The sequence below is a fragment of the Diadema setosum genome, chromosome 6, assembly GCF_964275005.1.
Source record: "Diadema setosum chromosome 6, eeDiaSeto1, whole genome shotgun sequence".
In the NCBI taxonomy this organism is placed as follows: Eukaryota; Metazoa; Echinodermata; class Echinoidea; order Diadematoida; family Diadematidae; genus Diadema; species Diadema setosum.
The window spans coordinates 41,228,775-41,245,797 of record NC_092690.1 but is presented as its reverse complement, the minus strand read 5'-3'; the positions used below and the strand labels follow the sequence as shown (position 1 = coordinate 41,245,797).

Here is a 17,023-nt window from a genome sequence, read left to right as displayed (position 1 = left end):
CAGAAAGGTTTGGGCATGTCACAGTGATGATTATTCTGAAAATTGCCTTGCTTCTTTGAAATGTCAAGTGGAAAGCAAAGAAAGAATGCAAGGATACAAAGGCAAAGAAGGAAAGAAAAATGAAATCAAGACACATTTGTAACAAGACCAACACCTTCATAAACTGCATAAAAGTCAAGACTACAACATCATACAAAACTTGTCTCACAAGTCACACTTCTCATATTAAACAAAAATATCTGAACCAATCAATACTCAGAATTCACAGTCAGTATAATTGTGGAAATTATAGTATTTTGGATTATGCAGGAGTTTATGTTTAGGTATATATTATGTTAAGCGCTTAGAGAATTTCATTGATAAGCGCTATATAAATAATGAGTTATTATCATTATTATTATAATATAAAAACCATTTCTCCATATTCCTCACCCAGGTGGCTGCTGCTGCTTGGGTTTGACATCTTCCTTCTGCTTCACTGGCTTCTCAACTTTTGTCTACAAACAGAAAGGAACAGAGAGAATTCAATACTGGGCTGATGACAGAAAAGGTGAATCATTTGAAACAAAAATATTCTACCCTAAGCATTGTCATCTGGAGAAAGTGTTTTTAAAAGTTATTTTCTAACAAAAATGGACTTTAAAAAATTCAATCCTCTCTCAGAGCCTGGCTACATACTTGGGGGGGGGGGGGGGGAAGAGGGGGGAATCAAATCAATTTATGAATCTGTCTGGAAGAATAACTTGACATAAATAACTTTTCATTAAAAATGGAATACTTAAAATGCACTGAACAAACGTCTCATGCTGCTAAATATCATTAAAATCATAAAAATTCATGGAGTGGTTGTAAAATCATCAACATCTTTTCATCATAACCTGGTCTTACTGTTTTACTTATTTGAAGACTCAATCGTCTTTAGTTAGTTTTTATGTGTTTGTCAAATGTCTCAATATTCCTTGTTCAGTCTTTTCTTCTGATTTAGGGATGATAAATTCTGAATGTATATAAGAATTCTGGATGAAATCTGCTTTATAACCAGACTCCCAGGAAAGTATTGTGACTGACATCTACTGCAACAACCGCACACCAAAGCTGCATCAAATCACTGCCTTCTTCTTCATTTACCTTTCTGGCTAGTACAGGGAATACTGTTATAAACCTGTCAGGAATATACAATGTACTTCAAAACTACTGTTTGTCTTTGCAAGTAATACCTCAGCAGATAAAAGCAAAAGTGCTTTTAATGACCTAAATAATCTTATCCAAGGCTGCCAATACCCATATCAAAATTAGGAAGATTCCAAAGAGCAATCAGGGAGGAACTTGTGAGTTACATGTACATATATCTCAATATAGGCCAAATGGTACACAAAATCAGGGAGACTTTTGTATCTTATTGTCAAAACAAGAAAAAAAGTCAAAATTTCAGGAAGCATCCTGCAGAATCAGGATGACATGGCAGCTCTGCATATTCCAAACAACAATAACGAGGTACAAAAATGAAATGAAAGTCATCAGAGCTAAAGTGAAGGAAAACTTTGTTCAGGATTGCATCCTACCTCAGTCTTCTGTAAACCATTGGCTCCATACACTTTGATGCTGTCCAGAGTTCCAATGCAGTCTGGTGTTGGGCAAGGTGTGTTGAGAGCATCCTAGAGTATGAAGGAAGATATGGTAACGTCATTTAATGTATACAATGCCTTTAATCATCATATGACCTTACAATCACTGTATACAATGCCTTTAATCATCATACGACCTTACAATGTCCTTAATTTCATCATAAAATCATGCACATACCAGTGGTACTGAAAAACCTCTAGAAATAGAGAACACCTATACGACTAACTATAGCTAGTATGGCTCCAAGCCTTACTTTAAACTGCAGAAATGTTGTGAGGGAAAACAAAAATCCCTCATTGCAATCTTTTTGATACTCACTTAACACATTAGAGCGAACTTCAGAAGCACTATATGATTAGTTATAATTTCAGATATGATTGATGACAGACAAACCTTTTCAATGCTGATGTTCATGTTAGCTTTGATTGTCTTCCAGCATGCTGTGTGGTATTCCAGCTGACAACGCTCACTGCACCGGACCTTGATATATCCCTTGAAGTCCAGGTCTGAGAGGTAGATCTCTCGTTTGGTGGTGCATTCTGGGTAACGACAGTGGGCGTCGGGGCGTGGCGGGTACTTGCAGCTGTTGCGGAGCTCGGCGAGGGCAGCCTGGTGGGAAATATCAGCCATGGATGTCACATTCACATTTCACTTGGTCATAATCACAGGTTTCATTTAATCAAGAACACACACAAACTGAGCTCAACCCAGTGAAGACTAGTTCTGAGCATACTTTGGCAGGTGTCTATGGGAAATATGTGTTACATCAAGTCAGCTTGTTCTTGACAGGTTAGAAGCAAACAATGACCCAAAGGTTTGTCTCAATTTAACAAGCACTCCACTGGTGTCACTAGTCTCCTCAGTTCAGACTCTTCACTTTGATGCAAGGGTCACAGGCTGACACAGACTACCAGGGGCTGTTGCATAAAACTCCAACCGGATTTTTTTTCCGGTTGAAATCACAAAATTCCGGTTGGAAGCTCCCACCCAGAGTTTTTATGCAAGGGATTTTACATTGTTAGGTTAGCAACCTTAAAAAATTCAGGTTGGGCAAATCCCAACCTGAATTTTTTAAGGTCGTGAAAAAAGTTTTATGCAACGGGACCCAGTAGTTTCATGTTTCAAGTCTTATTAACCCCTTAGCCCCCAGACCAACAGGGCTAGCATCATGATAACTATCAAGCAACAATCTTTGGCGACAGTACAACAGACTCCGGGCTAACAGAACAGAAAAGCATCACCAAACTATATTCTTAAGGATTTCTATATGTACTGTAAAACCAGGAATTTCCATGTGCATCTTAGTTTTTCAAGAGCCAAGATTCGCAAAATTTAAATGCATGCAAAAAATCGTCTACATGACTTGAATGCCAGTATTCACTAAAATTTCATGCCACAGAAATTTCTGGTTTTACACTACATTTAAATGTACATACATTCACTGCCCCACTTGACACTGATTTGTTTCACAGGAAATCCTTCTTAGAAAACTTCACGCACCTGTGAGCTCTTCAGTGTGAGTGTGTATTCAAGAGCTGACAATAGCATTTTTCATTACATCAGCTTCCCATCTCACACAGAGTACTCACATTAAGTCTCCCCTTCTCAGTTTCTTTGATGTTAGTGTTGGTCCCTGGCCATGTCTGGATACTCTGGCTGAAGTGGTCTATGATGAAAATCCCTTTCTCCACTGCGTCTAAAGCCTCAGAAAATCTGGTCAGAACATTAACACAAAGAGAATACAAAGTAAAAAGTGCAGCAACTTCATGCAGTGAAATATCACACCATACAGTACTTAGAAATTAATGAATACATCAAATGGTATGCATGGAACTATTTTGCCACTTGGTTTCCCATTATTTATGTATTGGGCTAGCATGGTGAAATGCACTCCATTGAAGACGCTTGTACAAAGCATTTGAAACAAAGGATAACCTGTGTAGTAATGGTCTACAATTCACACACATCTAGTGCGTGGTATGGGTCTACAAGCATTCCAGGATGGCTTTTGCACAAGCTGCTACTCTTGCAGGAGTTGTACTTCATGAAATGTGACCCAGAGCTATGATTGATAGGTCTCTCAACACCGCCTCAGGATATGTCCACTGTAACGGTCAGCAATGTCCACTGTAGTGGTCAGCAATGTCCACTCACCTGTTCAGTTTGTAGTTGGCTTCAGCGAGGCCGTAGAAGACGAGACCGATGCGCACGGCTGGAAAATCTGCAACAATTTTCTCCAGTTTCTCCAAGCCTTCAAGGACTTCCTGATATCAAAACAAACAGTAAAATCATAAATTTTGTGATGTCCCGTCCTTAGTACAAAAAGAATGCACCCTGATCACTGACTAAAACTACAAAGTGCTACTCACATTGATATTCAATCTCTATATACTTAACAGGTAACATGATGAGGACGTAAGTCCACACATTGATTTCAGTTCAGAAAAGATAAAAAGAAGTGACGTAAGTCTGTCCGAAACCCTGCAAAATTTGGTACAATCATTATAAGTTGTTGGACACAAATAACGCTTAAAATTTCTTCTTTTCATCTGTAATTACAAGGTAGGCGTTTATTCTGCCTAAGATATCACAGAAGGTAGTCAGAGCATCAATACAGGCTTATGGGAATGTACTGTGGAGGCACCATGTGATGGGGAGGTTGTGGGGAGGTTGGCCCGATTGAATTAATATTCATTTACTGCCCCATCAAGGTACAATGAACATTCAAAACAATGTCTAGCACAGGCCTGCTGAAATAGAGTTGCACATCAGCGAATATGAGTACCGAAGCACTCCCTCATTGGTAACACTCAACTCCAGTGGATTCTTCATCTCTATGTGTGTGCTACACTCAAAGCTGTACACAATCTGTTACAAGGCCAACCTTCGCGGCACTTTAGAAGTTAATTTGGGGAATAGAACATCAACCTTAATCAGGTTTTGTGGGGGCTTGGAGTAACTCTAGGGTGCATAGTTCTGTCCTGTGTGCAGTGATGTACCACATTTGATACCATTTAGGGCCTACATCTATGCTTCAAAAACATTACAACTGAGATACTCTGCTCCTTAACCTTAAATCTGGCCTCTTTCATACGAGTACAATTTGAATCAGTCAAATATTCAGATATTGAACAGACAAACCTATACATAAAATGTCTTGCAAGCCTGGTATGGAAAAAAAACCCAACAGAAGTCGACGTCACTGACCTACGAGACAACATGAAATGAAACTTAATAGCCCTCTGTAGGCCACGTTTATTACCTGTCCATAGGTTTGTGTATGAAATTTATGCACATTGGACTCATCGGTACAGAAAGGGCTAATCAACTTTTCGGTCGTGAAGTCAAATTCTGTGACACACCTAGCCAGGGAGTACCAGTAGTTCTAGGCAGCTAGAGTCTGTCTTGGTGTTCTACATGTGAATTTTTCTACTCATGCATAAAGAGGGAAAACTTTACCGATGGTATGTTGGATCCGAGGAGCACCTGGGCGTGAGCATACAGGAACAGTATGTAGTCTGGTTCATGCATCCCTCCATACTGTGGATGAGAGATAGAAAAATGATCTATGAATTGTAACTGAAGAACACTACAAATTCTTGTCACGCGAAGATGAAAGACAGAAATAAGAACAGACCCCCTGGGTCCCTTTCCATTAAACTTGTTATCGGTGACAACTGCCACATTTCTGTGACAAATTAGCTCTTAGCCAATCAGATTCAAGGATTTCAGTAGCTTATAACAACTATGACAACTTGTCACTGATCACAAGTTTTATGAAATGGGGCCTAGATAAACATATTGCTACAGAGATAGACGGTACAACCAAACTTTACTGAGAAGGAGAGAAGAAAAAAATGAAACAATACAAGAAAATATTGAATAAAACAAAGTGAAGCTACACTGACAGATTTTAAAACGAACTACAGCAGTTCACCCGATTGTCACAGTAAATTGGGGTACCCCCACTTCTAACACAATCACTTTAGAATGTGTTTCTATGGGTCATCATATGAATCTGGGGGTAACTCCACAATTTCTATCCCACAAGACCACTCGTGTCAAATCCGTGTATGCATTTTGAAGACAATGATATAAAGGTTAATCTTTCAAGGCATTATCTGCCAAGAGCAGCTTGACTAGTTAATAATTATGTATCTTCATAATCTTTCTTTACAAAAATTTAATATGACATTTCTCTAGTCAGCACCATGCCTACTCACGTTTAGGTGTCATAATAGCTAATATGATGAAGTATATAAAGGTCATAAAAAAAAAGAAAAGAAAAGAATCTGTTGAAATGAGAAAGAATAATCATGCAGAGACAAAATTTTCTTCTTTTTAGTGAAACCAGCCAAGAGGTATATGACATATGACACCCATCAGAGCAAAGTGTCCACATTATCTGACTGCATTAATCAACATTGCATTACCTTTTTTTCTGAGGCAGTCAGGAGGTTCATGGCCTTCTCATACAGTGATATCGCCTGGCGGTTCTTTCCACTCAAGAGGGCAGCAGACCCTTCCTTTAAGTTTGTCTGTAATTCCCTTTGCTCCATGTCTCTCTGCAGCTTTTCCTTCAAGTGTCAGAGAAAGAGAAGACTACATTACAACAAGGTATGCAGGAAAGTCACAGCAAATATAGATATATAGATAGACAGATAAATAGATATATAGATAAATACATAGATAAATCAATCAATCAATCAAGCAATCAAGCAAGCAAGCAATAAAATCAATCAATCAATAAATCAATCATTTTTATGTGCTCTTTGTGAATGATGTGTGACACTTTTTGGGAGCTGGGCGCCTTTGAATGTTTCTACAGATAAATGGCGCTATAAAAATGCTTTTTCATCATCATCATTATCATCATCTTTGCTGGTGAGGTACAATTTATTGAAAACTAAAAAAGTATGAAGAGAATAAAATTTCTAAATAATTTTATGCTAGCATGGAATTACATGTACATTCATCAAGTCAATTCAACTATTTTGTTTATTTTTGTTTTTTGTGGTTGTTTTTGCTACATGCCAATATTTGTTTTAAAATGATTGAAACTACTTAATTTCAATCATAATTAATTTTTATCATATTCTTGTCAGACTAACACACCTACCAATAAAATACCAGACTACATGAGAATTGATATCAATTCAATTCAATTCAAATTTATTCTGTTTTTCGACAATAAAAAATAACATGGCACACATCACTCTTTCTTCAGTGACAGGAATCATATAAAAGAACAAACAAAGTGAGTTTAACAAAGTAAAGCAGTCCTTATTATACTTACAGTAAAGATACATTGCAATGCCTGAAGTAAATTGAAATAAATATCATGCCCAACTGACTCTGTTACCTTCCATTACTAAATTATTCATCACTTTAACTCCACCCCTTTAAAAATTATTTCAAATCTAGAAATCACTACAGAATTACATCAATCTATTTTCATTCGTCTTGTTTCAGAACCTTTCCTCTAATCCACCTATTCATAAACATGACATGCTTATTACGTTATGTCACAACCAACCATCCCCCATGCTACCATCGAACAAGCCAACCCTACTCCGTTTCAATAATCACTCAGAGGAACAAGCTATTGTATCTGACCTGTCACTCAAACTCGCAAAGTGTGCACTAGCTTATGCAGAGTGGCCAGATTGTAATATTCACAGAGTCACTGAGAGGAACCAAGTGTACAATCCAGCGAAGCTCTGCCTCAAATCATGTTTTGGAAACCAAAAATTGAGCAAATCAAGAAATGAAATCACCTCCAAACCTCACTTTGCTCAAGGTGATTCAAGAATTGAGATTACAATAATTTGCTTACAGACATACAAAACGTGTCATTTTCAAAATTCCTTTCATAGCGATTATGATCATAATGATAAGACAAGATTTTTCTACCATCTGCAAGGCGGGGTTGGAGACGTTTCTGCTCTTCTATCCCTTAGGACTTTCGCAATCAAACCTCAGCTATCCATTACCCAGACCCCACCTTTTTCACTCATTATTTCAGAAGTTCAATATCGGTTTTATATCACACTCACCAGCTCTAGCTTCCTCCTAGCCTCTTCCTCCAGTTTTTTTCTCTCTGCTTCCTCTTGAAGTCTGGCATGTAGGTTGTCATCCCTTCTTACTGACGATGCCTCTTGCTGCTTTCTAGCTGCTGCCTGTTCTTTCTTTCTTTTCTTCTTTTCCTTTTTCTTCCCCTCTTTCCCCTCCTTCTGCTTTTCAAGCTTTCGACGCTGCTCCTCCAGACGTTGCTTTTCTATCGCAAGTCGACGCTTTTCCTCCTCCATCTCCCTAGCTTCCCGCTCCATGGTCATTCGTTGAAAGAATTCAATCTGTCGTCTCTCAATTTCGTCCTGCTCCATCGCTCTCTCTTCCTCTCGTTTCCATCTTTCTTCCATCTCTCTTTCCTTCCTCATCTTCTCTTCAAATTGCTTCCTCATTTTCTCGTCATGTCTCTTCCTTATCTTTTTCTCCCACTCTCTCTTTTCCTTCTCCAGGTCTCGGTTAAGGTCTCCAGGTCTCTGGGAAGTCTTTTTGGATCTGTGAGCCTGGCGGAAAAGAACAACAATCCTACACTCTTAGCGATCATTACAAAACAATCACTTGAATAAATACAGTGGTTACATAACATCATGATTCTATCTTAACTATGTCATAGACTGAACTGTATGATAAAGATGTGATTTAGTTTTCAACAACAGTGGAAATGACATAAAATATAGTCAATGTAGTAATCTGTCAAAAACTTCTTCTTGATTTGTGGGGAGGGAGAGATACTGTAAAACATGATATATTCGCGGCACGAAATTTTCGCGAATTGGAGGCGACGGCCATTTTCGTGGCAAGAAATTTTCGCGAATTGCCTCTTGCGTTCAATGCACATAGTGTAGATAAGAAATTTCGCGTGCATTTTAATTTCGCGAATCTTGGCGCTCGCGAAATTCGCGAATCTTGGCGCTCGCGAAATTCGCGAATCTTGGCGCTCGCAAAATTCGCGAAATTAAAATGCACGCGAACATTTCTCGTTTTACAGTAAGTCATCCCTTTGTACGAACCCTTGTACCTATTCAACTTTATTAGTCAATAATAATACAAAGTGTCAGTTTCCAGTTTTTGAGTAACAATTCTCACTGATAAACTCTACTCACCCTATCTCCATCACTGTCAGACTCGGAATCGTCGCTGACGAGATCCGGTACTCCCTCCGTCTCCTTTTCCTCAATCAGTCTGTGCCTCTCCATGTCAAACTCCGTCGCCTGGCGTTTGAGGTCGACTGTCGACGTCTTGGCTGCTGCACACAAAGTCTGCCCTCGCTTGTTCTCTCTGAGGGCACGGTCTAGTTCTCCGAGCTCGAAGAAGGCCTGGGCGTAGCGGTAATGACCCTAGCGAGTAAAAAAAAAAACGTAGAAAGAGTGGGAAACTGTAAGTCACTATAAACCCATTGAGGATGAGATATTTTGCTATGAAATACATTTCCACAAAAAAAAAATTTCAACAAAAAATACCCCTGGATAAAGACAGAATGAGACCTGAGTGCATATGCAGCCAAAACCAGGGCAAGTTTGTCCCCTGAGCTATCCCATAATGCATCTAAAATGCTGCTCTGCGCATGGCATCTAGGTATTGGCGATACCAAGAATTGTCCTGCCAATCACATGACTCTCTGCCAGTCACATGACTCTCTGCCTATCACATGACTCTCTGCCAATCACATGACTCTTATCAAAGTCTCCACTGGTGCTGGTATATGCCACAGTACAGAAGTCCTTGCAGTGAGTTTTCAGCTTAACGTGAGAACCCCCCCCCCCCCCCCCCGAGCCGAGAATTACCTTGGGCCAGTCGGGTTTGAGGATGACGGCTCTACGGGCATCCCACATGGCATCTACAAAGTTCTCCATCTGCAGGGAGGTGTGACAGCGATTGCTGTACAGGATGTGGTTGAAAACACTACAGCAAAGTAGAAAAAAAAATAGACCAGTGGGAGTTACAAACTAGTGGAAGATTGCTGTTTGATTGATGGTTACTGGCACAAGGACAGGGACAGAGACAGACAGACAGACAGAAAAACAGACCCAGAGAAAGAAGAAAGGAGGACAGCTAGGCAAAAGTACAAGCTGGACAATGAATAATCATTATCAGACTACAGATGCTCATCATGACAGAAAACTAAACAAGAAAGGAGACAATATAAAAATGAAACAGCAACGACAAAAACAGAATGAAATAGATAAAACAACATCAAAGAAAGATGCATGGCTTTAATGTTCTTTTCCACCGACTGTCAAAATATGATACAAAATACCCATAAATAGTTCTCTCTTGTATAATTCCTTCCTTTAATTTGATTCAAGGGTCACAAAGAGTGGTGAAACATAACACAGATGACAAGCTTTAACTCGCCTTTTAGGAATTATAACGACATTCACTTGAAAATGCTCTGCTATCTGCATATACCACTGCATTAATGATGCTGATGCTCACAAGAAAAAAAAACAAAAACAAAAAAAGGAGAAAGCCTTGACTCTGCAGTTCTTACCCAATTTTCAGCGCTTGGGTGTACATGCCGTATGCATCGCGGAACTTCCGATTATGGACTAAGTTGTTGCCTTTGTCTTTTAAAGAGTTCAATTCCTGAGGAACAAACAAAAGATATCAACAAGAAACAATTAGGGCTTTCAATAAAGACAGATAATGTGGAAAAAAAACTAACAAGAAACTAACAATGACAGCATCATGACCTACAGTGTACAACAGTTTTCTTTGTATGGAAGAATTCAAGCAAATTAAAGGAAATACAGATCTGGGACATATCAAAGGACAGATGGACAAAAAAACAAACAAAAAACAAACAAAAAACAAACAAAAAACAAACAAAAAACAAACATGATTTTGTGCATGACTGTGCCATAGTGCAATAAACAACCAGTTGCTTTTCACAGGAAGAGAAATGGTTGCCATTTCTGCGCTGTATTCAAGCATCAGTATGCACCACAATCATGGATGTCGGAGCTGTTGTATAAAACAAGCATACTATATGGTCTTCACTCTTACAATAGAACAAGACTTTGGACTTAAAAGATGAGGCATACTTTTAGTCTCCGCTTCGCTTCATTGAATAGAGCATCTCTGACATTCACCTCACTAAATCTTTTATCATCGCACTTGTGTGAACATTTACTATTTGTATATTGCATAAGCTATTATATCCACAAATTTCATGAATTTAACTAGAAATGTCGGCAAAGCGACTGGTATGCCTCCGTCATAATGCATGATTTTCCCAATAGGTCTAGATAGTACACATGGACAATGTGTGATTACATTTTCACAAAATTGGCAAAATATTGAAATGACAAGTTTGTCACAAATGTGTTGAATGTTCACCTTCCTTGACCTAGGTTTAATTGGATGAATAGGAGAGCATGTATCTAGGGATTTAAGGACTTTAACTTGAATTTGACCCATTCATACATTTAGGCACTGAGTAATTTTCAAGGTACAGGTGTGGAGAAAAAGTGCAATTTCTGAATTGAATAGTAAATTGTTACCATTTTCATCTGGCCCTTGACCCTAACATTCATAAGATAATCACTTTCAGGTAGAACATGCATAATATGTACTAAGTTTCAAGATAACTCGAGCCACTTCCGAGATATGGAGGAAAAAGTTAGTTCAGCACTTTTTGACCTTGAGGCAAAAAAACAGAAGAAGGAAAAAAAAAAACTTTCCAGAGAATTTCTATTAGGTTACACATGCATACACCAAGTGTAAAAAAAAATTACCCTGCTGGCATTGCATAAATATGAGGGAAATAGTAAAATTTTGAAGTGTTGCACTTGACCTTTGACCCCATGAACCCTACATTCTCTAGATAATCACTTCCAGTCAGTACATGTATAAACTATGTTCCATGAAGATACCTTGAACAATTTTCCAAGGTACGGAGAGAAAAAAGAAGTTTTAATATATTTACTTGACCTTTTGACCTTTGACCTCATGACCCAAACTTTCACCAGAAAATCTTAATTGGGTAATACATGTACACACTAAGTTTCAAGAAAATATCTTCTGGCATTCAATAGATATGGTGGAAATAGTGAAATTTTATGTGTTTGACCCTGACCTTTTGACCTTTGACCTCATGACCCAAACTTTCACCAAAGAATCTTAATTGGGTAATACATGTATACACTAAGTTTCAAGAAAATATCTTCAGGCATTCAATAGATATGGTGGAAATAGTGAAATTTTATGTATTTGACCTTGACCTTTTGACCTTTGACCTTGAGCATGTGCACCCAAAAGTTGATAGGCACAACTTCACCCCCTAATACACATACATGCCAAGTTTCATTAGGATACCTCAACAGGTTTTGATAGTTACCTTGTCCACAAAATTCATTACAGACGGACGGAAGGACGGACGGACGGACGGACGGACGGACGGACGGACAACCCGAAAACATAATGCCTCCGGCACCACTTCGTGGCGGAGGCATAAAAACACGTGAAAATTTCTCCATGCGGTAGGATAATAGCACGTTAATATGTTAGCATCTGTATCCATTCGCGAAAACAACATCTCACGAAAATGTCTATGACCTCTTCATTCCCGCAAAAAAAATATCTGCATGCAAAATAACAGCGTATACAGTATAAGGGGCATACTGCTATCACAGGTTCTGCACGAGTTTTAATGACCAGACAGGTGGGTATTCACTGATGAATTCTGCTTGATTAAAATGAACGAAAAGAACCTCTTTACCTTCTCATCCGCCTCGCTTAGTTTCATGAGCGAAGACAAAATATCTTTTCTGTGGACCACTGTGTGATGGACATACTGCCAGTCTGAAATAGAAAGGAAAAATTATTAGCCAGATTTGTATTTGCTTCCTCATCTCAGGTTCACTTGAACACTCACTTATCAAACTTGCACAGTTACAGTTGTAGGTGCATAGACAAAAGCATTTGAAATGAAAAGTACCTAACAACTTCCATCAAATTTAAACATACCAGGCAATGTCTATATAGGGGAAAGACCTATTATAATTTTGTTGGAGGCATGAAAGTCATAAAGTCCATACCAGATTGAACCTTTCAGACTGAAAAATAGGCATGACTAAAGTGCTCCAAAGTAAGAGAGAAAGAGCAGCTTGCATAGGAGTGTGTGGTATTAACATTATCAAGAAAAATAGGAAACTCCTACTGTAAAAGTATATATTTTCGCGCGACTAATTTTTCGCGCTTGGCCGGGTAAGAAGAGTTTCGCGTGTTTTTAATTGCGCGGAATTAAGACATCACGCACAGGAACATATGGCAAACAAAAATATTTGCATGCTTTTATTTTCGCACTAGTTTCTGATTGCGCGAAATGCGTGAAAATTTCAACACCGCGAAAATTTCCACTTTTACAGTATTAAAACAGCCAGGAATGGTCAAAATTAAAATTCTTTGCTCCAAATTAAGAATGGTTGGGAGGTCTGCCATGCTGATGCATGCTTTAACTGGACTACACACAAAGAGTAAAACAAGTAACACAGCTATAAAAAAGGATAGAAAGAAAGAAAGAAAGGAAGAAAGATAGAAAAATATTTCAGTTTAGACAAGCTAATGCAGAAAATTTTCAGCAGTCCTCACTCGGAACAGCGTGCTTTCACTTTTTTTTTTTAATCTTGAGAACTGATCCTTGATTTCCCTTCGTGTTATCGAAGTTTGACCCAGACTTAGTTATCTCACAAGATCTTGCAGAATGCAAACATCCTTCCACTTCTCAAGAGATGAATTCTCTAATCCATACCATAAAATAATAACAGCTGTTTTTTATATACAACACATTTCACACTTGTTAAATATCTCAAAGCGCTTTACAGACTATCATTACCCCAGTCACTAGATACATACAAGTATATCTCTACAATAATTGTTTTCTATAGAACTGATAATATCACGACCCTTGACCTATGAACTTTGATCCTTATACTTACAGTGCTTGAGTGTGACCAGAATGAGAAGCCTGACTGTGTTAGTCTCTGGCAGCTTTTTCTTGGTCCTCACATTGTCACTGTCAGCAAGAAACCCAACAAAAATATGAATGTAAGGGATTGCATTATCTGGTCTAGGTAACAATGTACAAATAATGTACAAGTTAAAGGGATGGTACACTTTCAGTTGAGATGGTATTTGAGGTTTCCAACGTTTTTGTGATGACTTTTTTGAGATAACTTTTTTGAGATAATGAGAAACCTTTTATGAAATATGAAAGACATATCATTGTAAGAGGAAATTCAAAGTTGTTTTTTTTTCATGAAAATTGTTTTTGAAATGCTGAGATCGCCAAAACAAAGAAATCTTAATAAAAGGTGGGACTCACCTCTTATTAGGATCACTTTGTTTTACTTTTAAACAGGTGCATATTACACACCCGAGTTTCACAAAATTAAAATGCATGCTGAAGATCTTGTCTTCACTGTATGCATTGAATGTTACAGGCAACTCGCGAAAATTTCATGCCACGAAAAAGGCCCTTGGCTCCCAATCGCGAAATTTTTGTGCCGCGAAAATATTGTGTTCTACAGTAGACAGCCTGTAGAGAAAGAGTGGTACACAATCCCAATTGGTCCATCTCAAAGGATCTTACACAGATTAGGATATACACTGGGTCAAAGAGAAATGGTTCCACTCTTCCTTTTGTTACTTCACATGTCTGCAGTCATGGCTTTGAATCATATTCTGAGATTCTCTTTAAAAATTACTTTTCTATGTCATACTGTCCTTATCAAGACAGGAAATTAGCGTTAATCTACAAGCAAGAGATAGTTTCTAAACGGTACTCACAAAAAGTTTTTGGAATAAGAGTTGTTTTTGGCGACCTTCAGAGCATCAGCACACTCTTCATTCTGTAAAGAAAGAAAAAACAACAAACAACATCAAGACTCCATACAAAAATCATCTGAATGTTACATGCTATTGATATAATACTATGTCCTTTTGAATATTTATCAGCCAGAATTACTCATTACACAACATTCAAGAATTCATCTCATCAAGTGTTACACTACTGTAAACGTCAATATTTTCGATTAATTTTTCGCGCTGAGCGGCTCGAAAACATATTTGCGGGTTCTAAAATTCGCGCTCCGCAGCGGGTTAATACACAGTCTCTGTTTTCATCCAGCGATGCCAGCGTACAATACTTAGTAAGCGACGTAGTGAGCGGCGCGAGTGCAAGTACAAGCGCTCAACTACGTAGTTCATGTGTATTTATGTACTGTAGTACTAGTACTGTAGTCGCGGGGATGTAGCACACCAATCGGCCATGGGCTCGGTGTGTGCGGTGCGTGCGATGATACTGCTATAGCGTAAACATGTCTGTACTACGTAGCAGTATCATCGACGAAGCGCACACAATTCAGGCCGTTCAAAATGTCCATAGAAAATTGCGAAGATATATTCGCGCGTTTTTGAATTCGCGCGAGCCGAACGTAGCGCGAAATCCGCGAAAATTAATGTACCGCGAAAATTTCCACGTTTACAGTATATAATGAAAACATCATAATTCACACATCATCTTGGATGAGCAAAGTCACCTTACTGTTAAGGTGGATATTTTCACGCGACTAATTTTATTGCGCTCAGCCAGGTAAGAAGAGTTTTGCGTGTTTTTAACTCCGCAGAATCAAGACATCAACAACTGGAACATATATATCAAGCAAAGATAACTGCATGCTTTTATTTTCGTGCTACATTCTGGTTGTGCAAAATGCGCAAAAAATTTCAACAATGCCAGGGTGGTCCACAACTTGAAATTTTAGCATGTTGCAAGCTCAGAATCTGAGAATATTGCAGAAATTGAATATGTGCGGAGCCCACACGATGAGTACGTAGTACGCAATATTTTGCTGCTTATCTCTCTTTGTGCTGCTTACATTCAATGTTCTCTCTCATGTTTTGCACACAAATATCTAAAGTACCTGGTAGTTTGATGTTTCTTATGTTATGCACATGTTTTGCACATTTTTGAATACTTTTACTTTGAGCTTGTTGCAAATTCTTGAGGATGTTGCATAGCATGTTGCTGGCTTTTTAGGATGTTGCACAAGAATTTTAGCATGTTGCAGCGACATGCTAAAACCCCTCGTGGACCACCCTGCAATGCAAAAATTTCCCCTTTTACAGTACTTGAGATCTCTGCACACTTTACAGACTGGTAGTGTGAGGAGAGAGGTGGCACTATTGAATCAAGCTCCATTCACTACCAACAAGAATATACACCTGCTAGAATACAACTGCCCTTCAGCACATATTTGCACCAAAGCATTATACAGTGTGCTCATCATTAATCCGTTGAGGACTGTTTGATTTTGCTACAACACGCATTTTCCATTGACGCTTGCCCGAGTATACTCGGGACTCGTCCGCAACGGGTTAATGGTCAACTTCATTCAAGATTCATAGGTTGCATGTATGCTGCGTATAAAGCTGTACATGATATGCTATGAGGATTCTCTGATATATGCAAGTCTGGCTATTCTTCCAATAACACAGTTTCCTACCCAACTGGATCTTTGAAGGGATGGTATAGTTTTGATTGAGGTGGGGTTTCAGGTTTCCAACTTTTCTTGTAAGATAATGAGAAACCTCTTATAAAATATAGTAGAGCATATGATTCTAAGAGGAATTCAAATCTTATACAAAACGTAGGTGGAATTTGGTTTTGAGATGCCTCAGATATCCAAAAACAAAGATGTCGTAATAAAAGGTAGGACCCACCTTTTATCAGGACCGCTTTGTTTAAATATTTTTTTTTTTGTATCTCAACCAATTCAAAACTGATTTTTATCAAACAAACATTGAATCCCTCTTAGAATTATATCCTCTTTCACATTTTACAGGTGGTTTCTAACTATCTCACAAAAGAGTTGAAATACAAATTTCCATCTCAACCAAAACCTATACTATCCCTTTAAGTTGATGTCATCCCACCTACCCTCTCTACTTCCTCCATCAGCTGTGTGACAGACTGGAAGTCTGACTGCTGCACCTGTTAAGAAAACAGGGAACAGACAACATTTTAAGTGAAAGTGTAAACACATTTTAGATGAGAATATGAACACATTTTCAAGAGATAATGCAAACATATATGTACATTGTATTTCAGCGGACCATGCGAATATATTTTGGTGAGAGTGCAAAAACATTTAAGGTGAAAATATTAACAGACTAAGGGTGAGATTGTACACACATTTGAGGTAGAAATGTCAACACACTTCATGTGAAAGTGTAAACACATTTTTAAGAGGGACGTTAGCATATTTTAGGTGAGAGAATAAATGCAATTTGAGAGGGAATGTGAATACACTTTATACTATGACATATT

The 17,023-nt window shown here is 38.3% G+C and overlaps 1 protein-coding gene across 1 annotated transcript in view; it reads right to left on the bottom strand.

Annotated features, from left to right (window-relative positions):
- LOC140229808 (uncharacterized) overlaps nt 1-17,023 on the bottom strand; it is an 84,509-nt gene that overhangs the window by 36,807 nt on the left and 30,679 nt on the right. The window contains exons 6-20 of the mRNA XM_072310041.1: nt 16,634-16,687; nt 14,482-14,543; nt 13,632-13,708; nt 12,413-12,495; nt 10,184-10,278; nt 9,477-9,594; nt 8,796-9,029; nt 7,683-8,195; nt 6,060-6,203; nt 5,086-5,166; nt 3,781-3,890; nt 3,216-3,339; nt 2,020-2,235; nt 1,563-1,655; nt 433-497 (exon numbers count right to left, since the gene is read on the bottom strand). Of these exons, the coding sequence (XP_072166142.1) occupies nt 433-497; nt 1,563-1,655; nt 2,020-2,235; nt 3,216-3,339; nt 3,781-3,890; nt 5,086-5,166; nt 6,060-6,203; nt 7,683-8,195; nt 8,796-9,029; nt 9,477-9,594; nt 10,184-10,278; nt 12,413-12,495; nt 13,632-13,708; nt 14,482-14,543; nt 16,634-16,687 (2,069 nt within the window). The remainder of the gene's footprint in view (nt 1-432; nt 498-1,562; nt 1,656-2,019; nt 2,236-3,215; nt 3,340-3,780; nt 3,891-5,085; nt 5,167-6,059; nt 6,204-7,682; nt 8,196-8,795; nt 9,030-9,476; nt 9,595-10,183; nt 10,279-12,412; nt 12,496-13,631; nt 13,709-14,481; nt 14,544-16,633; nt 16,688-17,023) is intronic.